The sequence below is a fragment of the Artibeus jamaicensis genome, unplaced genomic scaffold (assembly GCF_021234435.1).
Source record: "Artibeus jamaicensis isolate MK-2021 breed Jamaican fruit bat unplaced genomic scaffold, CSHL_Jam_final contig_332, whole genome shotgun sequence".
In the NCBI taxonomy this organism is placed as follows: domain Eukaryota; kingdom Metazoa; phylum Chordata; class Mammalia; order Chiroptera; family Phyllostomidae; genus Artibeus; species Artibeus jamaicensis.
The window spans coordinates 18881706-18909314 of NW_026521788.1; the positions used below are offsets into that span (position 1 = coordinate 18881706).

Genomic DNA, 27609 nt, shown 5'->3' on the forward strand with positions numbered 1-27609 from the left:
TTCACTATAAAATATATCACAGGCCAATAAGAAGACACATCAAACAGTTCCCCACCATCTTTCAACATATATTTGCACTTGTGGACACTTTTGAAAAGAAATTCAATAAAAGGAGAATTAAAATTGTAGCAGTTATAAACCAGAAGACATGAATAATACAAGTTAAGTTTAGTAGTAATTAAATTATCTTTGTAGAAAATCTATATATCAAAAAACTGCTTAGAGCTTTTTGTTCTGAAAGTCAGTTCTCGAATTTATGTAATTCAACAGTTTTTTAAAAATTATTTCCTGTAATAAACTGTTGCTAAGTAAAAAAAAAAGTGGATTTGTGATATTTTGTTACCAGTGAGTGCAACCTGTGTTTGGGTGCCCAACACATTATTCTTAGACCTGTTTGCTAAGTAAGCAATATTTCTGACAACAACAAAGTTTCCCAATTTTAATTGATTTCATTTTAAAAGTCCAAGAAGGAGTAAGCTACAAAAATACACTTTTATGTTTTTAGAGGAAAAATGCTGAATTTTCAGTGGATTCATAATGAATATGTACTTTCTTATAGTTTCTTAAATATGTCACTGGTTGATAGACAGAATTTTTATTTATTACTTAAAATTATGACAGGTTAAAAGTCCTCAGCAAGCTGACATTACAAATGTGGCAAAAGTACATAATTTTAATTTTGTTTGTAGGTATTTTTCCACACTACAGCCATGGTAATCATTTAGGCTTATGTCATAAGATATTTAAAAGCTATATAATCCCACATTTTATATCACTTGTTTGTGCCTAATTAAGCAGAAAGAAATTAAGTCCAGTGAATTACAAAATCAAAATTGAAACACATTAGATTTTACATTAGGAAAATCTTGTCACATAAACCTTTAGCACTGTTGAAAATGAATTTCACCTTTCCCATTGGTGAAAGGTGCAGAGTGATCATTCAGTGCAATTATACAGTCAGGAAAAGCTTTATTTGGAAGCAGTACTATACCAACAAGAAAATCACGTTGCATACCTATGTTTAACTTTTGCAATTGCCTAGAATAGTTATGCTACATATTCATCTGGCTTTGCTCTAAATACTGTGTTTGGAAGCTCTGAAATGTAAATAGAATAAATCCTGCCCTTGCTCACTTAGAGGTTTCTCCTGTAGAAATTAAATGGGAGTTTCCTAAATACAACAGATCTAAAAAAACAAACGTGTATTAACTATCAGCAGTGTATGAAACCCTGTGTAAGGCATTGCAATGGAGTAAAACCTAAAAATCTGCACACACCCTGGGCTGCTTCTCTTTCTTTGACTTCCTTTTTTACAAGTCTGATGTGTTCTCTGTGTGTGTGTTTCACATTTAAATTCTCCTCACTACTCATTCTTCTGGTGAAAAAGGAAAAAGCCTCATTTCAACTCCCAAACCATATTTAGTCTAGCTCATAGGGATATTTATTTTGCTTCACCGTGATCATACAAAGTTATCCAGCTGTGTCTGCATGGACAGCCAGTGCTGATAAGGAAAGGGACCTGGGCTTTTGTTATTTGACTCCAAAGCTGAATGAGTAAAAAAATCAAATGTTAGGTTTAAGACTTAGGTATATTTATCTCCCTGATGCAAGAAAGTTCCACATGGAAAAACTCAGAACTATTGTCTAAACACAACCTACATTTTTTGACATTAAAAATAGACAGAAACTAATTTGAAAAGGAAAATAATTTGAACAGGGACAACAGGCTGACCTAACTGGAGGGGACCTAAGTCACTATGCACTGTCTTAGAGAATTTGAGCAAGCCGGGGATCTTCTTTGATAGATTTCTATATATCAAAAGTGATTATATTAGCCAAATTCATTATAGGTAGAGCAATGAATGAAAAAAATATCCATGGGACTCTTAGAGGTCTTAGAATTTATACCCATATTAATATTAGCATTTTTAAGAAAAAATCTAAAAAAACATGCACCAAAGTAAATATACACACCCTATGGAATAGCTATTACTACCATATAAATATTGATTTTCGAAAAGTTATAAACTAACTTATTTAATGATGACAATGCAAATATATATCATGCTTTACCGAAGTACTTTTAACTAATATAGGCACAACCCTTTGCTAAATATGATGGAAGCTAATAAAACCATAACTAATTGACAATTTTAGAATAAATTTTCATTGTTTCTTAACAGGTTTTTATACTTGGAACATGATGTTGCCTTAAAATGAAAAGCTCATTTAAAAATACAGAATTTTAAAGAACGAGATTTTATAAACCAGAAAAAAAAAAGAATAGTCACATGATTGAATATCTCTGCCTCCAAGAAATTTCCTATGCAGTTTGGTGAAGATTTACATGAAATTTATAATTGAAACATAAAGCATAAATCACCATCAAGATGGTAGATGGAAATTCGCAAGAAGGTATTAAGAGATACCATGGGAATTTAAATGTTTCTACAATATATTGAAGTATTTAGATGTACAACAAAGCATATATTTCTCATTGCTTCCATGACAGTCTTCCACATAGAGTATTAGAACTGCATCCCAAATACCAAATTTAATCTATATCTGAAAGTTTCTTAAATTGACTAGATTGAAAGATTATGAGAAACTGTATGGAAGTTGGTCTGGATAGCACTGAGTATATTAAAATTGATACCTTACAATTAAGAGTTAGATTATTGGAAGTGTCAAAAATAACAATTGGACTTTTTTGGTTTAGATTTTTAATAGTTATATTCTAAAATTTGCATTTATTTATTCATTCATTCATTCATTCATTCATTTAATTATATGAGTTTAAAGTGCACAACGTTATAATTCTACATTTGTATACACTACAAAATGATCATCCCCAAAATTGTAATTACTGGCTATCACCATAAAATTGACCATCTTTTACTTCTTTCACCTAAGCCCCAACTGTCTTCCTATCTGGTAACTAGAGATCTGTTCTCTGTATCTATAACTTTGCTTTTATTTCCTTATTGTTTTCAGATTATACACATGAGTGAAATCAAATGATATTTGTTTTTGTCTTTCTGACTTATTTCATTTGGAATTATATTCTCATGTTCCATTGATGTTGTTTAAAATATCAAGATCTCATTCTTTCTTATGCTGAGTATACCACTATGTGCACACATACACTACATCTTCTTGTACATTCATCCATTCATGGCCACTTAGGTTATTTTCATATTTTGACTGTTGTGATTAATACTGCAATGAACATAGGAGTGCACTATATTTTTAAATTAGTGTTTTCATATTTGCAAGAAGTCACTTTTCCAAAGTGATGGCACCAATTTACAATCCACCTGTATACAAAGGTTCCATTTTCTCCACATCCTCTCCAACACTTACAACTTTAAAAAGCAATTATTCTAACAGGTATGAGGTACTATCTCACTGTGATTTTGATATGTATGTCCCTGATGATTAGAGTTGTTGACTACCATCTCAGGTACCTGTTGGACAACTGTGAGTCTTCTTTTGGGAAAACATCTATTCTAATCCTCTGCCTTCTTTTTAATCAGGTTATTAGAGGTTCTTGCTGTTCGATTGTATAAGTTCACTATTTATCATAGATATTGACCTGTTATTGGATATATAATTTTCAAATATCTTTCCTCATTCATTAGGTTGACTTATCATTTTGATGATGATTTTCTTTGCTGTGAAAAGGTTTTTAGTTTAATATAGTCCCATTCATTCATTTTTGCTTTTGTTTCCATTGCCTTTGGTGCCAAATCCATAAAAACATCACTGAGGTCAATGTTAAGATGCTTATCACCTACTTTATTCTAGGGATTTTATGGTTTCAGCTCTTACATTCAAGTCTTCAATTCATTTTCAGCTGATTTGTCTGTATAAAATGTAAGACAGTGATCTTGTTTCATTCTTTTACATGTGGCTGACCTGTTTTTCCAACACCATAAATTAAAGAAACTAACTGTCCTTTCTCCACTTTATCTTCTTGGTTCCTGTGTCATAAATCAGTTGTCTGTATGTGTGTTTAAATGGATTTGTTTCTGGGCTTTCAGTTCTGTTCCACTGGTCTGTGTATCTGTTTTTGTGCCAATGTCATACTATTTTAATTACTATAGCTTTGTAATATAGTTTGAAATCAGAGAGCATGATAACTCCAGCTTTGTCCCTCTTTATCAAGATTGCTTTTGTTATTCAAGATCTTTTTTGTTCCATACAAATTTTAGAATTATTTGATCTAGTTCTGTGAAATGTGCCGTTGGAATTTTAATAAGAATTGCATTGAATCTGTGTACTTCTTTGGTTAGCACTGATATTTTAACAATATTAATTTTTCCAATTCATGAGCATAGAATAGTTCTCCATTTGTTTCTTCTTCAATTTATTTCTTTTACCAGTGTCCTATAGTTTTCAGTGCACAGGTCTTTTACCTCCTTGGTTAAATGTATTACTAAATACTTTGATGCAATCTTAATTCATCTTTCTGATACTTCACTATTAGTGTATGGAGACATCACAGATTTATTTAAACTAATTTTTATCTGTGACTTCTCCTAATTCATTTATTAATCCTAATGGTTTCATGATGAAGTCTTCAGGGTGTTTTATCTTCAGTATCATGTCATCTGTAAATAGTGATAATTTTCATTCTTCCCTTCTTATTTGGATGCCTTTTATTTCTTTTGCTGGCCGAATTGCTATGTCTAAGACTTCCAATACTACACTGAATAAAAATGGCAAGAGTGGGCATCCTTGTCTTGTTCTTGATCTTAAAGGAAAAGCTTTCAATTTTCACATCAAGTATGATGTTAGCTGACAGTCTGTTATACATGATATTTATTATATCAAGATAAATTCCCTTTATGCTGACTTTGCTGAGAGTTTTTAATCAGAAATGAATGTTGAATTTTATTAAATACCTTTTCTTCATCTAATGAAATGATCATATTAATTTTATCCTTCATTGCATTAATGTGTTATGTCACACTGATTTGTGGATATCAAATTATCCTGCATTTCTGGAATAAATCCCATTTTATTGTGTTTTATGAGCTTTTCAATGCATTGTTAAATTCAATTTGCTAATATCATGTAGAGGATTTTTACATCTATGTTCATAATTTTTTTGTGATGTCCTTGTACAATTTTGGTATCAATATAAAGGTGGCTTCATGAAATGTATTTGGAAGTGCTACCTCTTTTTAAGTTTTTTTTGGAAATGTTTTCTATGAATGTTTGGAAGAATTCCACAGTGAAGCCACCTGTTCCTGAACTTTGATTTGTTGATAGGTTTTTGATTACTGATTCAATCTCCTTGTTAGTAATAAGTTCATTCTTTACATTTCTATTTCTTTATGATTCAGTATTGGAATGCTATATATTTAGAAATATGCCAATGTCTTCTAGGTTGTCCAATTTGTTGATGTATAATTGTTACTAGTAGTCTCATGATCCTTTGTATTTCTGTGGTATCAGATGTAAAGTTTTCTCTGTCTTTTCTGATTTTATTTATTTGGTCCCTCTTTTTTTTCTAGGTTAGTACACCTAAAATTTTGTCAATTTTATTTATCTTTTCAAAGAACCAACCCTTAGTTTCATTGATCATTTCTGTTGTCTTTTTAGTCTTTGTTTCATTTAGTTCTACCTGATCATTAATATTTTCTTTCTTCTCCTACCTTTGGGATTTGGTTTGTTTTTCTCTTTCTAGTTCCTTTAGGTGTAATATTAGATTGTTTACATGAGATTTTTGTTTGTTTATTTCTTGAGGTAGGCATGTACTTCTATGAAATTTTCTTTAAGAGCCATTTTTTCTGCATCCCTTAGATGTTGGTATGTATTTGGTAGGTATTTACACATTTTTTATTTTTATTTATTAATTTTAGAGAGAGAGAGGAAGGGGGAGAGAAAGAAAGAGGAGGAGAGAGAAAGAGAGAGAGAGAGACTGATTTGTTGTTCCACATTTATTCATTTATTGGTTGGTTTCTGTATGTATCCAGACAGGGAGCGAACCCAAAACCTTGACATATCAGGACAATGTCCTAATCAACTGACCTACACAGCCAGAACTGTCTCTAGGTTTTTACAAAATGTTTCCTTTGGTTTCCTCAACAACCCATTGGTTGTTCAGTAGAATGTTTTTCGGTCTCCACATTATTATTCTTCTTATAATTCATTTGTTTTCATACCATTGTAGTTGGGAAAATGTTTGATATGATTTCAATCTTCCTGAATTTAGTAATACTTGTTTTGTGTCCCAACATGTGATCTATCCTGAAAAATGTTCCAAATACACTTGATGAAATGGTCTATTCCACTGCTTTGAATGGAGGTTTCTATACACATCTGTTAAACATTAAAATTTTCTGGTCTAATGTGACATTGAAAGCCAATGTTTTCTTACTGATCTTCTGTCTGGATGCTCTATTGCTGTAAGTAGAGTGTTAAATTCCCCTATCATTATTGTATTGTGTCTATTTCTCCCTTTAGGTCTGTCAATATTTGCTTTACACATTTTGGCATTCATACATTGGATGCATATATACTTATAAATGTATCTTCTCACTAGATTGACACCTTTATCATTATCCAATTTTCTTCTTTGTCTTTTACTATAGTCTTTGTCTTAAAGTCTATTTTTTCTGATACAAATATAGTTACATCAGCTTTTTTCCCATTTGCATGGAATATCTTTCTCCACCCTTTCAAATTTAGTCTGTGTGTGCCTTTATTTTCTTAGAGAGTCTATTGCAGGCAGTACACAGACAGGCCTTGTTTTCTTATCCAATGGATAAGAGAATTCTGTGTCCAAATTGATTGGACAATTTAGTCAATTTACATTTAAAGTAATTCTTGATAAATATGTACTTATTGCCATCTTGTTTTCTGGCTGGTTTTGCAGTTTCTCTCTGTTCTTTTCTACTCTTTCTTTCCTTTTGGGATTCATGGCTGTCTTTATAGTTATGTTTAAAGTTGTTTCTCTTTTTTTTATGTGTTTACCATGTGTTTTCTTTATGGTTACTATGAAGTTCACAATTAAGAACCTACATATAAACACTTACTTTTAAGTTGACAGCAATCTAAATCTGAACACCTTCCAAACCTTTACATTTTTACCCTCCATTTACATTTTATATTTCTGATGATGCATTTTACATATTTACTTTAGGCTTCCTTAACTAATGATTGTATTTTCAGTACATTTCACTTCTTTTGTCTTTATAAAAATATTTTATTTATTTATTTTCAGAGAGAGGGAAAGGGAAGTAGAGAGGGAGAGAAACATCAATGTGTGGTTGCTTCTCATGTGTCCCCCACTGGGAACTGGCCTGCAACCCAGGGACATGCCCTGACTGGAAATCAAACTGTGATCCTTTGCTTCACAGGCCCACACTCAGTCCACTGAACTACACCAGCCAGGGCTCACTTCTTTTGTCTTTTAACCTTCATACTTGCTTTATAAGTGATAGATCCAGTATGTTTGCCTTTTCCAGTGAGATTTTTTTCCTTTCCTGTGCTTTTTTTATTATTAATAATTGCCTTTTGTTTCAACTTAGAGAAGTTCCTTTAAAATTTCCTGTGAAACCTATTTAGTGGTGATGAACTTACTTAGCTTTTGCTTATGAAGAGTTCTTGATCTCTCCTTTAATTCTGAATAATAGTCTTGAGGGGTAGAGAATTCTTGGTTGGAAATTATTTCAGCACTTTGAGTACGTCATGCCACTCCCTCCTAGCCTTTCAAGTTTCTTCTGGAAAATACCCTGGTGGCCTTGAGGGGGGTTCCATTGTATGTTATAAACTGTTTTTCTCTTGCTGCTTTTAAGATTCTCTCTTTAGCCTTATGATTTACCACTTCATTGTTATGTGTTGTCGCATGGTTCCCTTTGGGTCTAGCTCATCTAGAACGTCTGAGCTTCCTGAACCTGAATATTGGTTTTCTTTTCCAAATCAGGGAAGTTTTCACCTATTATTTCTTCAAATAATTTTCTGTTATCTCTCTCTCTCTCTCTCCTTTTTTCATTTTTTTCCTTCTGACACTGCTGTGAGGCTAAAGTTACTATGCTTGATTTTATCCCAGAAGTCCCACAAAATATTCTCATTTATTCCTTATTTTGCTGCTCTGGGTGAGTCCCATTGCTTTGTCTTTCTGCTTTCTGATTTGTACTTTGACATTCTGTTTACTGTTGACCCCTCCAGTGTATTTTTTCTTACTTATAACTTCTTTCTGGTACTTTTTAATATTTCCTACCTCTTTGTCAAAATTTTCACTCTTTTCACCTATTCTTATTCCAAGTGTGGTGACTATCTCTATGAACATCACTTTGAATCTCTTTATCAGGAAGGCTATTCATCTTCGCTTCATTAAGGTCTTTTTCTGGGGATTTGTTTCATTTTTGGTTTGAACCATAATGTTATGTTTCCTCATTTGCCTTGACTTCTTGGGTTGTTACATCAATATTAGGCAAAACAGCTACCTCTCTCAGTCCTAAGGCTGTGGGCGTATAGGGGATGATCTGTAGAGACCAGAAATGCAATCTCCCCTGGGCCCCAGAGCCAGGCACTAGATGGCACCACTTGTGAGGTCTGTGTTCACCCCCACCCAGCCTTGGCAAGGCCAAGGCTTCAGTGAAAAATGAATATGGCATGGGGTGCTTGCACAGCTGGTTGAAACATGGGGTAGGTGTAGCATACCCACTGGTGCTAGCAGGCTAGGGGGGCGGGTACCAAAAATGACACCTGCCATCTCTTTCACCAGCAAGTTAGAGTAAGGTTGCAATAATGGCACTCACTAGTACTTCCTTTCCCAGAGAAAGCCCCAGAAGTTAAGTGGGTCTCACTCACTTATGGTCTAGGTATTTTTCAAAATGTTGATTTTGTGCTGGATCTTAAGACAAGTGAGACTACACACTAGCCCTTCAAGAGTAAATTCTCTGTTTTCTATAGTTCTATGGTCCTTCTGATCTTTATCCCCAATGACTTTCAAAACCAGGCATTTTAGGATCTCATCTTTCCAGTGCTGGCTACAAGGGTTGGGGTGCCTGATGTTGGGCATAATTCTTTTGCTCCTTGAGGAAGAGTTCTGTATTTTTTGGATCCTTCCTTGTAGGTCGCAATGCCTCAGGATGGGTATGGGCAACACAGTCTCTGCCCATCCTCCCCATCTCAATGTGTCTCTTCTTTCTGTTGTTGTGGAGGTACTGCTCATGTAGCTCTCAGGACTTTTCAGAGTAAATCATCCCATATGTAGCTCTAAATTTGCTCTACTCATGGGAGGGGGTGAATTCAGGGTCTTCCTTCATTGCCATCTTGAACTTGAGTTCCCCTAAAATTGTTCTTTAACAGGTACTATACTTGTGTTATGAAAATCTAAAATCTCAAAGCAACTTAATCTCTAAAAGGAAATCTATGATCTTCATAGAAAAACAATCACTTGTAAGCTTATCTATAAATGAATGTAAACTTTTAACTTATTTGTAAACACCTGCTAATTATGCATTTTAAAAAGCTGTATGGAAAACTTACTATAGTTTTTGGACTATAAGACGCACATTTTTACCATATTTTTTGCTTCAAAATATTTTTTCCTATTTTCCTCCTCTAAAACCTGGGTGCATCTTATGGTGGGGACCCCAGACACACCTAGGTTTTAGAGAAGGAAAAATTTTTGAAGGTAAAAATGTGCATCTTATAGTCTGAAATTATGGTAATTGAAATTGACAAATTTGATTATTGTACACCTTTAATTATTATAGAGATGAATAAAATTATATTATAGTAAATGTGATATATACTTTGAGCCTTATTTGAATTAAGAGCGTTAAATCCTTATAATGAGCTATGAAATGCCAATATATAAAAGAGTGATCACAAATTTAAGTAACAATGAAACATGATGAGATTCCAAAGACTGGCTGTCACATAATCCCTTAGCTGATAGAAAGATAGCCTTGGTGTCTTTCCACATAAATGACTTTGCCACACTGTAATTGGCATCTGAGAGCTTGTTTCCTCCATGAGACTATATATTCATTGTAAGTAAGTGTTGTGTGTCTATTCACCACTGTATCTCTAGGGTGATGGAAACTGTTAAAAAAAATTTGTTGATTAACACAGCAAATAGTTAACTGCTAGTACCAAAGTGTTCATTGTGTGCTTGCTTTAAGAACATTCATCCCTCTATTACTTTAATTTTTAAGAGTTTATTTATTTATTTTTAGAGAGGGTAAAGGAGGGAGAAAGAAAAGGAGAGAAACAACAATGTGTAGTTGTCTCTCATGGACCCTCAGCCAAGGACCTGGCCCACAACACAAGCATGTGCCCTGACTGGGAATCAAACCAGTGACCCTTTGCTTTGTAGGCTGACACTCAACCCACTGAGCCACATCAACCAGGGCCCTCTATTACTTTCAATCACAATTGCTATAACATAGTAGCACAGAATATCATTTAAACCTGGTTGTCATGTCCTGTGGTAAACTGTTCAGCTTTAGGTTTGAATTTTCATACACCCAGAGTGAGAAGATCTTTTGCCTGAGGCAGGCTCTGCTTATTTTGATGCCCTAGATCTCCTAATCTAATAGAAGTAAAATGTCTGTCATGTAGATTTGCTTTCCAGGAGATGAGAGCTTTCATTAAAATCCTCAGAACAGGGAAAATTGAAAATCCTAGGAAAGGTTACACAGGGGACTTCAATTATACATGGAATAACAAGTATTTTATTAATAAAATAACTTTTAATAATGAAAGTTAAGGTTTGGTAAATCTTCGTGGTAAGATTAAATTGCTTGTTATTCTATACATTCTAGTCTCTTTGCATACTGGAAATATTTTACAGTAAAAATATTCTTTAGAAACTAGCCATTCTTTTCCTAACCTCACCCACACAAGAATTAAAAAATGGCATAGAAATCTTACAAAATATTGTTTCATAGTAGTCTGATCCTGGGTGGTAAAGGTTTATGTATATTTTACATTCACAAAGCATTTTCTAAAACTATATAACTCAGATTCACAGTGCAGTTTGAGAATACTAAATAATCACCACTATTCGGCGAGTTTCAGGCACTGGTAGAGTTTTGTCTGAGAAGATCACTCTGTTGTCCCAGGCACACAGCCAATAACACTGCCTGTCTTTGTAACTTGAAATTTATTTCTCCTATTCACTATAACTTCTTTATTATAAAATTTTAAGAAAAGAAGAATTCATAATAAAATATAGAAAATATATTTCAATAATGAATGCTATTTTTATCAGTTTTTGTTCTGTTATTTTTAAACACTAAAGCACTGCAAATAAAATATAAGTCCAGCATGTACAACTAATCCCATCCAGTTCTCTTGCTTTCCAGAGCTAATCATTCATGTTTTTGTTATGCAAGACATTTATAACATTCTACTATTCATATGGTTCTAAAACTTGCTAAATTACTCAACAGCAGTTTTAAAATCTGTTATATTAACATGTGAAACACATTTTTTTTATTTTAATTGTTGTTCCAGTACAATTTTCTGTCCTTTACTCCCATCCCAGCCCATTCACCCCAGCCCTCCCCATCTCCCTCCCATTTCCACTCTTCACTTGTTTTCGCCCACATGTCCTTTATGCTTGTTCCTGCAAACCCTTCCCCCTTTTTTCCCTGAAATTCCCTACCCTCTCCCTTCTGGTCACTGTCAGCCTGTTCTCTATTTCAGTGTTTTTGGTTATATTTTGCTCGCTTGTTTGTTTTATTGTTTAGGTTCCTGTTAAAGGTGAGACTATATGGTATTTGTCTTTCACCGCCTGACTTATTTCACTCAGCATAATGTTTTCAAGTTTCATCTGTGCTGTCACAAAGGGTAGGAGCTCCTTCTTTTGTTCTGCTGCATAGAACCCCCATTGTGGGAATCCTAGAGCACTGTTGATGGGATTGCAGACTGGTAGAAAACAGTATGGACATTCCTCAGAATTTCCTGGTAGAAATCTACCTCAGACTGGTAGAAAACACTATAGAAAACAGCATTGGATTTCCTCAGAAAACTAAAAATGGAACAGCCTTTTGACCCAGAAATTCCACTGCTGGGATTATACCCTAAGAACCCTGAAACATCAATCCAAAAGAACCCCAATGTTCACAGCAGCACAATTTACAATAGCCAAGTGCTGAAAGCAACCTAGGAGCCCACTGGCAAATGAGTGGATCAAAAAACTATGGTACATTTACATTTATTTACTTTAACTAATATGTTTGCTACTACTTATTCATTCTCCTACTGATGGATGTTCATATTATATCCACCTTTCACAATATAAAAATACCATGTAGATCATACTTCTGTAAGTCTTCCTTACGATTATGTGCACGTTTTTCCAATACATACAAAAGAATATTTGTTGCGAAATAATTCAGGTATCACATGTTGCTATTTTGTCCTTTAAAGAGATTATAACAATTTACATTCCCAGAAGCAGCAATGAGAGTTATTATTTTACTATATTTTGTCTAATATTTGGCATTATTACAATTTTTAATGTCTTCACATATACTAATTATATACTAGAGTTATTTTGACAAACTACTGGGATAGGTTTAACAAAGTAGTTCCTTTAAAGAGATTTATTTTTATCATACCTGGTTTACATTTTAATAATGGCCTGTCAGTGATGTTAGTAATAATGGCCATTGTTTACTGGACCACTTTGTATGTCCTAGATATTATTTAAAGCATTTTAAATATATCATTTTATTTAATTCTTTTGATCATGTAAGAATGGCTTTAAGAGGGCAGGGAACTTTTTCTGTTTTGACTGTTCTCTCTCTAGGATTTAAAACAGCACTATCACCAAGTAGGTGTTCAATAAAAATGTGTTAAATAAATAAGCACATCTTAGTCCATTCAGGCTGCTCTATCAAGATAACACAGACTGGGTAGCTTATAAACAATATAAATTTATTTTTCAGTCTTCTGGAGACTGGGAAGTGTAAGATCAAGGCACCAGTACAGTTGTGATCTGATGAGAGCCCCCTTCCTGGTTAATATCCAGCACTTTTTCACTGTGTTCTTAAATGGTGGGAGGGGCTAGGGCTCTCTGAAGGGTCTCTTTTATAAGAACCTAATCCCATTCATGAGGGTTTCACCTTCAGGTCCTCTCATCTCCCAAAGACCTCTCTTTGTAATACTTTCACAATGAACATGAGAATTTCAACATATGAATTGGGGGGGAGGGCACAAACATTTACACCCTAGCAAAATGATATAATTATTAATATTTTATAAAATGTCATTTAGTGAGTCAATAGTTAATTTATTTCCCAGAGATGATAAAACTGGTAGGAAATGGCAGACTTTTAAATCTTAAGCATACCTGACCCCTCCAAACAGACTCTTCCCTATCTATGTCTCCCATAGATTCTAGAGGTAGAATCCATTATCTTGATGTCTAATCTATAAATTCTTTTAATGGTGAAATTTGAATAGGAATGACATGTTTTTGTGATAATGTAATTCTTAGTTGCTATTCTCAAACAGACACAAAATGTCCACAGCATAGGCTCTGGGGCCACTGTGTAAGCAGAGGTTTCTACTGTTTTATTAAAATTTCCCAGGATGCTATCAGAGTCCCTAAATCTATACAGATTTGCAAGCTCAGGAACATAATATTTTCAGATGTTGTATCTTCACCCACATGAGTAGCAGGAAGCATGCTTCTTTCTGGGCCCAGAGGAGGACCTTTGGCATGTGGGTAGGAATCTTGAATGTCTTGGCCTGAATAGTAGGAAGGGGACTATTGCATTGAAAGTAGAAACTTTTCTTTTCATCCCTCATCTAATCTATAAAATTCCCCATAGGATTCACCATGTTAAGACTTTTTATTTCCCCAAATTACACTGATTAAATGCATAGGCTTAGAGTTGACACACTGCCCCAAAATAATTAAATACAAATAAAATTAGGAGACTCATTTTGAGACTTTGTTTTTGTTGAAAGTTCCCCTCAGTATACCTAGCTATGGTAAATAGTATGCCTATTAATACCACATATATGCACACTGAGACAATTTAAAAACTTTTATTAAAGGTCTATTTTATAATTCATAGCCTTTGTAAGTACATAACTTATAAAGCACACCTGCAAAATTTAAGAAATATTTATTATCTTTTTATACAAGTCTAATATGTAAGCTCTTAGTGCTATTAATCTTATCAGTAAGATTATTGATGATTACTCCAGCTCTACCTTAAAGTTCTAGTAAAAATTCTCAACTCCGACTGATTTTGACAAAGTTTTAAAAAAAAAACTTCTAATTATGGTTTTTCTCAAGATCCAATTCATAATTCTCAAACAATAGTCCTACAGTATACCTATTGTTCATTCAAATGAGAGCATCTTGAGTGAACTTGCCTGTTAGTACATGAAATGCTTTGTGATGAATTTCAGTTCATATGTCCAAACTGCTCTTCAGTCATGTAAGTACAAGCAGTAATTCAAAACATAATTACCAATAGAGCAACAATGGATTGTTTTGGTGGAGCCTATTCAATCACTTTTGAATGCACACTTTCTCCCTGTCTTCTGTGACTTATGTAACTCAGTGTGTATAATTTTTCTGCAGTCTCCACAATGATCACTGAGCCATATACTATCACATTAAAATGTAAATGGAATCATGGAGATCACAGTAAAAAAAAGTTACAGGGTTGTTTCTTGATTTTAGCCAATGGCACAGAGGATCGCAGCTGCAAGGCATCATGGGACTGTTCTGATAAAGAGCTTCTTTTCTTGGTAAATGGACACCAGGGTCCCTGAACCTGAGCTGGAATGGACTTCAGTCATCAAACTGGCTCTCACTTCATCTTCCAATAGTTACATCTTGGATGTGTCAGTCTTGTGTTTTCATTTCTTCGGGGTGAAGTGGTGAAAGTGAGGGAACATCTGCTTCATATTAAGTTTATTTTATTCTCACTTCCAAGAGCAAATAAAGCATTATTTAGCACTGTACCACCTACTCCCATAGGAATGACTTTCAGCCCCTGGAAACAGTGTTCTGAAAAACTGATGCACTCTAGGGCACTACTGCTTAAAAATTTAAGCCATTTACATCCTCCTACAAATGTTGGCACTTGTTGACTTTTGAGCCCAGTACCAATCCACTCGTACCCTCTGTTCCTGTCAGCCTGGCCAACTGGCTGTCCCCCAGTCACCGCACACTTTCACATGTTTTTACCTTCCTGGGATACCATTCCAATTTCCCCAAGGTTCAACAACTCGGTCCAACCACTCTCTCCTCCAAAAGGTTTCCCGTGACACCCTGACATTCCAGCAGCACTCATGGAATAGCATTTTGTTTACATGGCTATCACAATACTTTGGAAACTGCTTTATATATACGTATCTCAGATTGTGAGTTCTCTATGAGCAAACATCATGCCTTTTCCTCATGTACATCCATTTCTCTGCATACGAACTTGCACACACTTGCTATTCAATACACTGTTATCAAAATTTATTATTGCAGAATATGATTTAAACTTAATTTGAAAGGAGTGTATTTATATTGAAACACTTGATTGCTTGATGCCTGTAATCAACTAAAATATCAAGTAGGTATATGTTGAAGAGATATATAACTGAATGCATGACAACTAATTATTATTATATTTTGTATAATTTATCTTGGCATAGATATATACTATAATGGTCATCTTTTATCCTAGCACCTATTCCATAAACACTATGCTATGATTTAATAGTGTTTAACATATGTGCAATTAGTTTAAGAATTTGATCTGTCTAGTACTATTATGTGTTTATTTGGTTTTAAGTTATAAAAAAATAAAAGTCTATTAATTTTTTATTTTCTTTGTCAAATGACTCACATATAACTTAATAGAATACAAAGATTGTGTTCACTAGAATGTCATGGACACTGAAGTGTTTGTTAGTACAGCTTTTATTGCAGTATCAGAGTTATCTTCATGTCACTAAGTTAAGGTCACAGAACATTGTGCTAATTAATGGTTAAATTTACATGTCATAATTTGAAGATTTTTAAAAAATATTCATTCCATAGATGAACACATTTAGTAAAAACATAATATAGAAGCCTCCAAAATTAATCCTGCAAATACCTATTGAAAGCTTTTAAGAAAATATTTGGAAGCAGAAAGTTCAATGATAAAGATTATATGGCAATTCAAGACAGAGATAATGGATCAAACTTGATTGATAGCAGTGGATTCAGAAAAAAGTGGACAGAAAGAGAAATTCAGGACAAGGAATAAAGATCTTTAAGCATCCTTGAGAACTATACCACACAGAGAGTTGATATGATATTATCTTTAAAATAAAAATGCCTTTGCAATAAGGGAACAGCCATGATAATTCTAATCAATAAATGGTCAATCTCTCTTTCAGAAAACCCCAAACTACGTCAGTGGCTTTCCCCTTTCATCTGAGGATTCCCCTCCCTCCAACCATACCCATTGTCACAGCTTTCTTGCAAGTTAACTCTTCCAGTCACCTTTACTCATCATTATTAAATCTCTAGTACCATTCATAGTGTTTAGCACTCAAAATTATGCAATAGATATTTAATGAGTGAAGGAAGGAACAAATGCAAAAAAGGGTATATATTCACAAACCCTTGCCTTTAATCGGTACTTAGCAATTGTTCAATAGTTTTTGTGGTCCAAATTATTCCCTCTTGTACCAAAGTTTATTTCTTTTAAATTCAATTCTTAGCAATTATTGCTATGAATCAATGCAAGGGCTCAAAAAACTGATACATGTGTTAATAGGTTACCTTTCCAAATTTACATCTTAAAGAGAGATCTTAACTTTTTGTATTCCCAGATGGATCACTAACAATGAGGAGTTCACACCCCAAGGCAGGATGAAAAGGGCTTCTCTAATCTTATCAAAAAGACACATCTTCTGTCCAGACAGCAACTCTGATGTGGTCAAAGAATCTTTAAACCAGAGACTTTCTGACCGGTGTTCTCTTACATGCATTCTCAAAGAGTGATAAAGAGCACCGTGAATGATGTGGGATAAGCTCTGTTGTCAATGATGGAACAAAGAATTTGGGAACCAATGCTCTTTGAAGAGTTTGTTTAATTACTTATGAATTGACATTGACATCCATAACACTAAACTAAAAAACAAGTCTCTGTTGCACAACTAAATGTCAGAGGACAGTTTGACAAACATTTCCTTACTTTTGAAAGTAGGTTTAGATTCACTGTTTGATTTTATTTTTACATAGAAAATTTAAAAATACATGATAAATTGGTAAAGTAGCTGCATTTCTTACGTTTTCAAGAAAGAACTTATTACTCTTAGATTTGAAGTTTTCTACATAGAGCACAGAACAAAAAGTGGCTTTTGAAAATTGGTATTTTGGTTTTGTGTCATGAGAAATTTGGTGATTATATGAACCTACCAGTTTTAACTCTTTAGTGACAGTTCTATATTTGGAATTGCAATAGTTAAAAGACATTTAGTACTAGATATACCTTTATTTCCAGAGCCACTGGTCAGTATTGGACAATCTAATCTTTCTAAAATGTTATTATAAGGCAAACATTGCATCAATGTCATCTCTACCTTTGCTAATGACAATAAAATAATGGTATAAGGTCCAAGAATATTTTCTCCCTGGTTTTAGGCTTTAACTTTTATCTATAATATAATGTGGAGAGCTAGTATTCTGAGTCATTTTCACAACTGACTCCAGAGAAAGTTGAAATATTTTCAGGACCCCTATTCTTTATTCTTATGTGTAAAAAAAAAGAAAAAAGAATTTAGTATTTCTATCTACTGGAGGAAAGCTCAAGAAAAACATAGAATGTTTATAAAAATTCTGAAAACATAATATGTTCTAGGTAATTAACAGTTTAGATATATTATGAACTGACTTCTCTGCTGTTCTACCTGGCAAATGGCAGAACCAGAGGTCTGTGAATACAAACAACATATTATGAAAGATCATTATAAAGCAGTACCAGAAAAGTCACTGACTGCTCATCACATCTACAACTTTTTCTAAGAAAAATCTGCACTGCACAAGAGCTACAGAATCGTGGCAGCCCCCATCACTGAGATTTGAACCACAATTAGCCAACTGAATAAAGGTAACTCGTTCATTGGTTGGCCCATGATCTTGGACTTTGGACTTCTAAAAAGATGTATGGGGCCAGCTATATTCCTTCTTATTTATTTGACTGGGAAAATTCTAAGAGAAGATGCCATTACCTATGAGAACAGATGCTGAAGAGTTATTAACAAGAAACATCACTGTAACTCATGCTAAACTCATACAAGTTAATGAAGGCGCAGAAACATGAGAAAGTATGTATGACAGTGTTTGGGGCAAACATATTTCATTCTCTAGTCAACAGCCATTTTCCCTTCTTTTCTGCAGATATAACCTTTGATTTTATTTGTATAGTAAGTAACCAGTTAGGAAGATTGAAGCATGACTGGCCTAAGGACAGTGGTATGCACGTATCTGTTTATAGCAGCTTACAAAAGCCATTTTTATGCATTTCTTTCCAATTCAGAGTGCAGTGACATCACATTACTAGCTTTGATACCTGCCCACATGGTAGTATTTATGCCCCAGAAATCAGCGAGTGCTATAAATTAGGATTACTACTCTCGCTAACCCCAGTGGGTTGTTAACTATTTGTCATCACTGTAAGTTCATCATGGAAATCACATTTACTTTTGCCAGTAATTGGTCCAGGAGAAGGTAGAGAACCAACCAAATTCTGACTTATGGCACTATAAGAATGTCTTATGGAAGGCATCTTGAAAAGATTTTCTTCTTGATAAGTTCAAGTTAACAGCTCGCTTTGCTTTCCTGCTTTATGTGGTACTTGTAATGCTTTGAGATACAACTGTGAGGGAAGTTCAGTAGAAACCAGAGATGCCCACATAGGTCATTAGTAACCTTAAACCACTACCAATGACAGCATCCTAAGGACAAGAAAGGAGGAGTACTCCACCTCCAGTATAGAAAATAATGGAATGTACGTAGAGAATATAAAAACTCTAATCAAACACATTAAATATTAATCTACTTTTTATTACTACCCTGTATAAACAATTCTAAATAATGTTAGTGATATAACACTCCTCCCCACAAACTTGTGTTATTCTTATCCAAGTCTTCTACTGTGCTAGGGTTTGTAAGTCTATAATCGACTATCTTAAATATCTAGTTACCTGAACTAATTGAAGGTTTTTATTCTTCAAGCAACTTTCATATGAGTTTTCTGTTATATGTAGGCAAAATACTCTGAATCACTGAAATTGTTTACAAAAAGTAGCAGACTCAGAAGGTTGCTAGGTCAGGTTAACCCAGCCCTGAAAAAGAAAGACCATGGGTTTCTGCTCTCCGGCCCCAAGGAGTTGCTCAGATCCCAGACTCTCACAGCTCTAACTACACAAGACCTGGCCACGTATGGCTCCTGTTCCTGCATGTCCCTAGAGAGCGTCTCCCTAATGTGCCAGAAGTATAACAATAAAAGTGTGTTTACATCAAATAGCACAAGCAGGTTTCTTTGTCTTGTAATCAAAAGAACCAATTAAAAACAGAACCTAGCATTGAACAAGTATATTATAAAAGACTGCCCTAATATGAGAAGTTGGATAGATTCATTTTGCAAAATCTGTACCAAGAATAGCAAACAGATAAAAATATGCTTAATACAGAATTGCTTATGAAATTAAAATTATAATTTATCTAAATGCTAAGAAGAGGAGAATCAATTATTTATTTTTGAAGTTATATAATGATGTGGGAAAATTCAGCCTACTATTATTTATTAAAAAGCAAATTATTTATATATATATATATATTATTTGTCTTTTCACATGTAATACTTGGTTGTATTTATATATGTGTGTATATATAAAATTTATATATATAAAATATATGTATGTGTGTGTGTATATATATATATATATGTCATGACAGTAGGTCTATCCAGAAGAAGTCCCAGTCATTGTTAATATAATGAGAATGATTTGAGTGACATCAGTGTAACCTGGCAGCCAAGGAGACTGGACTGGAATGCACAGGTGTGAACAACGACCGCTTCACTGCACTAGTCAGTGGGGGCAGTAGGAACCGTTGAGTGAGCATGGATACCGTGTGGCTGTGACATTCAAAATGGCTGAGTAAGCAGAGTAATGAATCTGTGCCAACTTTTATCTTAAGCTTGAACATTTGTCCTTGGAAACTGTTTGGATGACTCAGAAGGCTGGAGCTGTGGGCAACTGGTGACTGGAGCTTCATCATCACAACGTGCCCCCTCAAGTATCACAGCTCATACAGAGTTGTCTGGTGAAACATCAAATCACCCAGGTGACTCAGCCCCACTACAGCCCAGATTTGGCACCCTGTGACTTCTAGCTTTCCCCAAAACTAAAGTCACCTTTGAAATGGAAGTGATTTTAGATCGTTGATGAGATTCAGGAAAATATGACAGGGCAGCTGATGGCAATTTGGGAGAACTGTGTGAGGTCCCATGGTACCTACTTTGAAGAGGACTGAGGTATCATTATTCTATGTACAATGTCTCTTTTTTCTTCTATCTTTTTCAATAAATGTCTTTGTTTTTTCATATTACCTGGCTGGTTTCCTTCTGGACAGACTATACACACAGACACACACACACATATGTGTGTTGGTTGGAAATAAATCTAATATCAGTTGTTATTTCTGAATAGTGTGATGAAGGGATATTAAAATTTTCTCCCAAACATTTGCTATTATTTTCAAAGTTTTTCACTCTATAGAAATAAACCATCTTTTAAATAATTAGCACACATTTTCTTTTCATTGGTGAGTTATAAAAACACTCTAGGATTCTCGCACTATTGTTCAAGATAAGAATATACACACATACGAAAGTAATGAATTCAACAAGTTAGACAAAATAAATCAGAAAACTAAAAAATAAAAAGAGGTTAAAAATTCATGACAATTTGCTTTATGGAAAAGCATATTATCATATTCTAAGAAAATTTCTCTCTTTCAAAAATATGTAATTTATTTTAAGGATAAGTTTAATTTTCATGAGAATAAAACGATTTAAAAACATTTAGTTCTTTGTTTTTACAGCAGTATAATCAAAACCTGAATTATGCTTTCAAACACAGGACTTTATGAGAGTAATCTCACAGTCCCGTGGGGGGAATCGTCTGTGATGAGAATCACTGGGTTCGGCATGGAATCCCCAGCCTCTCTGTTACTGATGTACTCAGATGTCTAGACTTACTTACTTGATTCTTTAGATCACCACTATTCAAATACAGGTACTAGTAGTTGCAATACACATTGTATATCAAATCAATAACAAGTTTCCCATTAAAAACTGCATTTTTTTTTCTGAGTGGATAAAAATGTGGTTGGAAAAGAAATGCAGGGAAATCAAGAGAAACCAGTAGTTTAAAGAAGGGAAACTGATGATTTATTGGAAAAGCCAGAATAGGCCTGTGATTTCTAGCTTCATTTTAAATTATGTTTTGCTCAAGAACAGAAGCTTCTTTTGGAGAGACAATGTCATTGCCGAGTCGTAAGGACTACCAGGCATGAGGCTCATTACCCAAGGAGAAATCAGATGTAACAGCGCTTGGCAATACAAAGTCTCATTATGTTGCATGAAATTAATTATATTTAGTGCTATTCTCTTTCATAAAAATGACTAGATCAAATGTATAAATTAAAAGATCAGAACCATACCCGACACAGCAAGGAAGTCATCGATGCTTGTGATGTCATCTACAGCTTCCGTGAGGACATGGATATGATTCTCCCAAGCGCGCTTGTACATTTCCATGGTTTTTTTGACCACTTGACTTTTGGGTCTTGCAGCCAAAGCTAGTGCAGCATTAATAATCTGGAAGATGTAGAATATTACATGTTGATTTCTTTGGGAAATAGTTACCAACATGCAGATAACAGTTATTCTTTTTTTTTAAAATAGATACATTCATCTTTAACAACAAGAAAAATGGTAAAATGTCCTTATGTGTAACTACCTTTTTGCTTTTGGTGACACTTCAATTTTTTTTGAAAACACTTTAATTAATTAAGTGTTAATGCATTGAGAACTGAAAGAGGTACAAAGATAATTGGTGTCTGCCTTACAGGAGTTTGTATGTCCCACAGTGGGAAGGTCAACCTGTAACTCAGTTCAATATGCCGCACATGCCAGGAATACAGATCATGGTTCTGTAAGCTTCAGAGAATAGAGATAAACTTCAGTAGAAGGAGTAAGAGGTCTGGCTTCCTGGAGGACTTGTTGAATTTTCCAGTAGAAATACATTATTTATTCATTTATTCATTCAACATTTCAAATATATGTTGAGATATTTTGAGTGTCTTTTTGTTTCCAGCATGTTTCAGGTTTCAAAGGTGTGATAATGAACAAGACACAGGCCAAAAGCTTTGCCTTAATGACACTTATCCTATAGCTGGGGAGGACTATTAATTATCAAGTTAAATAAATAAAACAGGTGGTCTGTTAGACTGCTGTAAGAACTAAGGAGAAAAAAAGCAGTGCAGAGAAGGGGATAAGGAGCGGAGTGGTGGTGGGGGTAAGAAGTTTTCAGTTTTAGCATAAGTAAAGTGGAAATTTAAGTAAAATTACTTGTAAGAATGAAAATTGGGTAACAGAGACGTTGTAACATTCAAAAGGTTGGCCCCCTCAGGGCCGCAGAAGTCTGTGATTGTCCGACTCAGGACTAGCGTTATTTGGAAGGCACTGAGAGTCATTTTGACTTTTGAGCAATTTATTCAGAACTGCACTCTAGAAAAATTAATTTGGCAAAGAAGGCTACTGCAATAGGTTGCAGAAGTGGGAAGAGCCTGAACTACTGTGGTGGAGGCAAGGAAAGGCTTTGGTGGAACTTACTCTTAACTAAAGGAGGATGAGAGCAGGTTAATCATTGCCAAAAAGATCATGCAGGTGTCAACAAATTTGTGGAAAACCACATTTAAGGACATGGAAATACATCCACAACAGCGTAATAACTGTAGATCACAAAACATTATCCTTTAGAGGATGCCATTTCTAGCAAAACTATGCTGGAAATAAAAGGTAGATGAATACATGCAATCATGAACGACGGTGCTCTAGAAGTGGGGGAGCTTCTGGTGCTTTTAATTTTATTTTGTGTAACTAAATTTTTCAGATTTTCTACACTGAATATGTTTTACTTGTTTAATCGGATTGAATGAAGTTATTCTTTAAGGAAATGATTACAGAGGCTTTTCCATGATTGATGGAGAGAATTGTTAGGGTGTCAATAGAATAGGAGAGGTGGGGGAGTTAAAAGTCAGTGTAGAGGCAGACGGTGTGTGCGATTGTTTTGGGGGACAGTGTTGATGAGGGGTATTAGATGTCAACTTTCCCATCACAGATGTTGACTTTGAAGTGATTCTTGGATCTCCATACTAATTACACTGTGAGCAATTGGACAATTGGAATTGTAACTCACAAAAAAAGTTGTCTTTCATTTGTTTATGCACTGAAAGAAATTGTTACTATGCAGCAACAAGGCATCAGATACCGCACTGGATACTAATGACATCACAATGAAAATGGTCCCACTAGTTTCTAAACAGCCATTAATCTAGTAGAAGAATCAGGGGGAAACCAGGGAATTGCAACACACCAGTGGTTCTCAGAAAGTTAGCCTGAATCCAGAGCACCTGGAGAGCCTGTGAAAACACAGATTTCTGAGCCACACCTTAGAGTTTCTAATTCAGTCCATGCACCCTGGGGCTTAAGAATTTGCATTTCTAACAATTTCCCAGGTGATCGTGATGCGACTGGCAGTGCTCTCACTCTGAGAACCACTACAGTCTATAGTAAATGTTGAAAGGACTCCTGTAACAAGAAGCTCAAGATGCCCTATATAACACATGGCAGAGGTACTCAGATCTATAAGGAAAGATGCTCCAAGGTCCTGAAATTTAAAAAAATAATAAGTAGAGCCCTAATCAGTGTGGTTTAGTTGGTTGAGTGTCATCTCTCAATGAGAAAGGTTGCTGGTTTGATTCCCCAAGTGGTCAGGGAACATACCTGGGTTGCAGGTGGTCCCCATTGGGGCATGTGCAAGAGGCAACCAATTGATGTTTCTCCCTCACACACTGATGTTTATTTCTCACTCTTTCTCCTTCCCTATCCCTCTCTCTAAAAATACATAAATAGAGTCTTTAAAAAAATAAGTAGAAGTTAATATAATATGATATCCTTCTGGGAAGAAGCAATAACACATGCAATGACCTAGAAGTGAGATAGAGTCTAACCTCACCTCCTGCAGAATGTGGAGCAGAGAGACCGTAGTGATAGAGGTGGAAGGAAATCAAAGGAACGATGGAAAGATGGAGGGGAAAAAAAGCTCTGGAAAGTACCCACTCAGTGGAGGTGATAAAGATGAGAAAAGGAATCATCAGGAAGGAAGTAGAAAACTAAAATATTAAAGAATCAATATGAGAAGGATTTTCCCCTAAAGATCAAATGCAATAGAGTCAAGAATAATGAGAATTAAAAAGGACTTTTGAATTTGAAAAGCAGCTGTCATTAGTGAGGAGAATGGTGGACACAGCATTCAGATTTCACCAACATAAAACAGAAACAATAAAAAGAATCTTTTTCTACTAAGTAACCTAAAGGCTGTACTTTACTTAAATGACTTCCAACAAATTACTGGAGATGGAGGAGGGGAAAATATGTGGCTTGAAAATATTACGTTGATATTCTCTTCTTTATTTCTTTTTTACAAGAGAGGAACACATTAAATTCTAAGAAAACACACTACTTTGAGGAATAGCTGCTGTATGGCACTCCTTGACTTCAGTTTTAGTTTTATTAACCTATTAACTTACAGTGTAAGCTTGTGTGTGCCACCAGGCTCTGGTCTCTGCTGTTTCATTGTCCCTGCAGTTGAACAACCGGATACACATGTGGTTGTGGGGAATTCAGAGGCACCTTTTAAAGTACTGCTGGTGCAGAACCCTCAGGGGGACACGGAGCCATGAATACAGGACAGACTCTATTTTTTAAGAAGTTTTCAGTTCTGCAGCAGATCCAATTTATCTGATTTGACACTCTGCACTGTGAAAATACTCTATCCTACTTGACTCTCCTGGTATTTAGCTTAAATCTAAAAGCAGACAAAATTCAGAAGATAACCCTAATCCTGTTTAAGAGAAAAAAAAGTCTGCATCCCAATGATGAAGGCTACCACACTCTTAGCAATTTTTTTCTGTCTATCTGGGGTCAGGACAGAAGACCCTTCTCAAATCCTCTTCATGCTGACTAAACATGACTGAAGTAAATGATGTTGCTTTCTGAGGCATTTTTCTTTAGATTATGATTGAGATGTGTCCATGACCCTGTGAATCAAGTAGTCATTCATTTCACTTTTGAAGCAGTCTCTTTAAATTCAGGATCTTATTATATTTTAACAGGACTATTTGTTGAATAGCCTTTCAAATAAATAGTTTCCTATTTCCAGTCCTTACCAAAAAGAAAAAAAAATTGAGTGCAATTTTGTTAAGCAAGTGAGAAGGGAAACGGAGCTGAGCAAGGTTATAGTTGTGGAACATGGAACCTGTTCCATGTCCCTGTGGAACATGTTCCTGTCCCTGCGGAACAGGGACCTGCTGAGCCCTCTTCTCAGTCCCTTCCTCTCTGTGTCTGGGTTCTACCAACCCAACTACATCCCTGCCCATGCTCACTGATAAAGGCTGTGTGGAGGCTGCTTCTCTTTCTGACTGACCTGCATTTCCCTTTCCTCTCAGAGGCCTATTCAAACTAGCTCCTATCCGACTTTGCTGATGTTATTGGTAACCCCTGGAAAAAGCTGAATTTTACCAGGTCTCATTCTACCTTCCTGCTCTTTCTATTAGGACACGTGACCCAGGCTTCAGCATGCCCGAGTCTAAGCTCCCTCCCATTTAAAAAATTATTTTTCAGTTACAATTTACTTTGAATATTATTTTGTATTATTTGTATTTTTATATCAAGTCAAGTCATTTTTACTATATCATACTCTCACATGCTGTGGGAAACTCTCAAACATCTAAACTAGATTCTGCAAATTTAGGATTTTTAAATTATCTCAGTTTTCCTTGTCTCCCTCCAGGAATCGGACTTTTGTATTTTAGGGCTTCTCGTTCGTATATCTTAGGTTTCATCTAAAGTATGAGAGAGGCCCTAGAAATGTGTTCATGGGGTCATTTTTTCTAGTACGTTTGCCTCAAATATTTTGGGATCCAGTAAAGGAAGCTGAGTTGGATGTACATTTAGTTGAGTTCAGTAGGCTAATTTTGAAAGATCTGCAGTTACTGTTACAGAACACAGCACACACACAGGGCCAGGAGGGGGTCACCACATACCATTACCAAAAGGACCCCCTGCTAGGTTCATTATGTCCGCCACCAGAGGAAAGACATCTCTCGATGCCAGAGATTTGTGAAAAGGAAATGTTTATTTAATGCTATACAGACTCAAAGTAGTGACCTAATGTCTTCATTAAAATATCAAAGTCCTTTTGGATACCCACAGGCACCCACAGTACTTCCTTCCCCCCTGCCCTAATTTGGGGTATTGTATCTCAGGAAAAGAAGTAGGTGTCCATGTTACAGGCCACTGGCACCTTCAGCTGTGTCGCCATCCAGGCAGGATCTCTAATTAATCCAAAGTCATGTGGCACCTTCTCACAGTCCACTGGCAAGAGTTCTTTGTACCCATTTTTCCAGGCAAAGTCTCTCCTGCTTCCCAGACCACGCAGCCAAAGGGAGCACCCCAAAGCTGTGTGGGCCTCTTCTACCAAAGCTGCAGAGGTCTGCACTCTGCCAAAATCACATGATTCTTCTCTCCACCAAAGTTGTAGTGGTCTGCACTCTAGCAAAACCATGTGGTTCCCTCTTCACCTAAGCTGCAGGCAGGGGATCCCCACTCTGGCAAAGCCATGTGGTACTCTTCCTACATGGCTGCAGGCGGCTCTCTCTTCAATGACTGTGGGGGTCCCCACTCTGCCAGGAGCATGTGTCTCTCTCTCCCTGGTAAAGCCGAGTGTGGCTCTCCCTTCACTGGCAAAGCTATAAGGGGGTCCCCACTCTGCCAGAGGCATGTGGCTTTCTCTCTACTGCCACTGCCACATGGTCCTCTCCCATATCCTTCCAGTTTTACTGAGTTGCCATAGTGAGTCTGGGCAGGTGTGACCCCATGGCGTGGAGCCAATCAGCTCCAAGCTCTCACACAGGTGCTGTAATCAGGGGACCTAACCCTCAGTTACATCTTCCATCCTCCTGGCTCAAAGCATGGCCACAGCTATTTAACATACCTATGTAACCAGTTAAAGGTTATAGATATGTTAAATGACCATGCTAGAGGTTAGCTGCAAAGTTGTTGCTGTACAAAACAGCTCTCAATGGTTTTGCTCCATTTGTCCCTTCCCCCAACTCACACCTGTTGGTTGGGGGGGGGGGCACTGAGGACATCTTATACGTCTTTCTAATATTTCCTAGACACCTTGAGTTCTGGACCCCATTCCAAACCCCTATTTGGGGTCCCCCTCTTGGCTGCACCCTGTTTCATCACCTCTGTATATGCCCCGTAC

At 35.6% G+C, this 27609-nt stretch overlaps 1 protein-coding gene across 5 annotated transcripts in view; it reads right to left on the reverse strand.

Moving 5' to 3' along the window:
* Positions 1-27609, reverse strand: part of CTNNA3 (catenin alpha 3) — a 1563160-nt gene that overhangs the window by 473965 nt on the left and 1061586 nt on the right. For 4 of the 5 annotated variants that reach the window (XM_053663824.1, XM_053663825.1, XM_053663823.1 and 1 more), the window contains one exon: positions 21716-21872. In XM_053663824.1, coding sequence (XP_053519799.1) covers positions 21716-21872 — 157 coding nt within the window. Of the gene's footprint in view, positions 1-21695; positions 21873-27609 lie in introns of those variants that run through there. The other variant, XM_053663827.1, reaches the window with a different exon arrangement.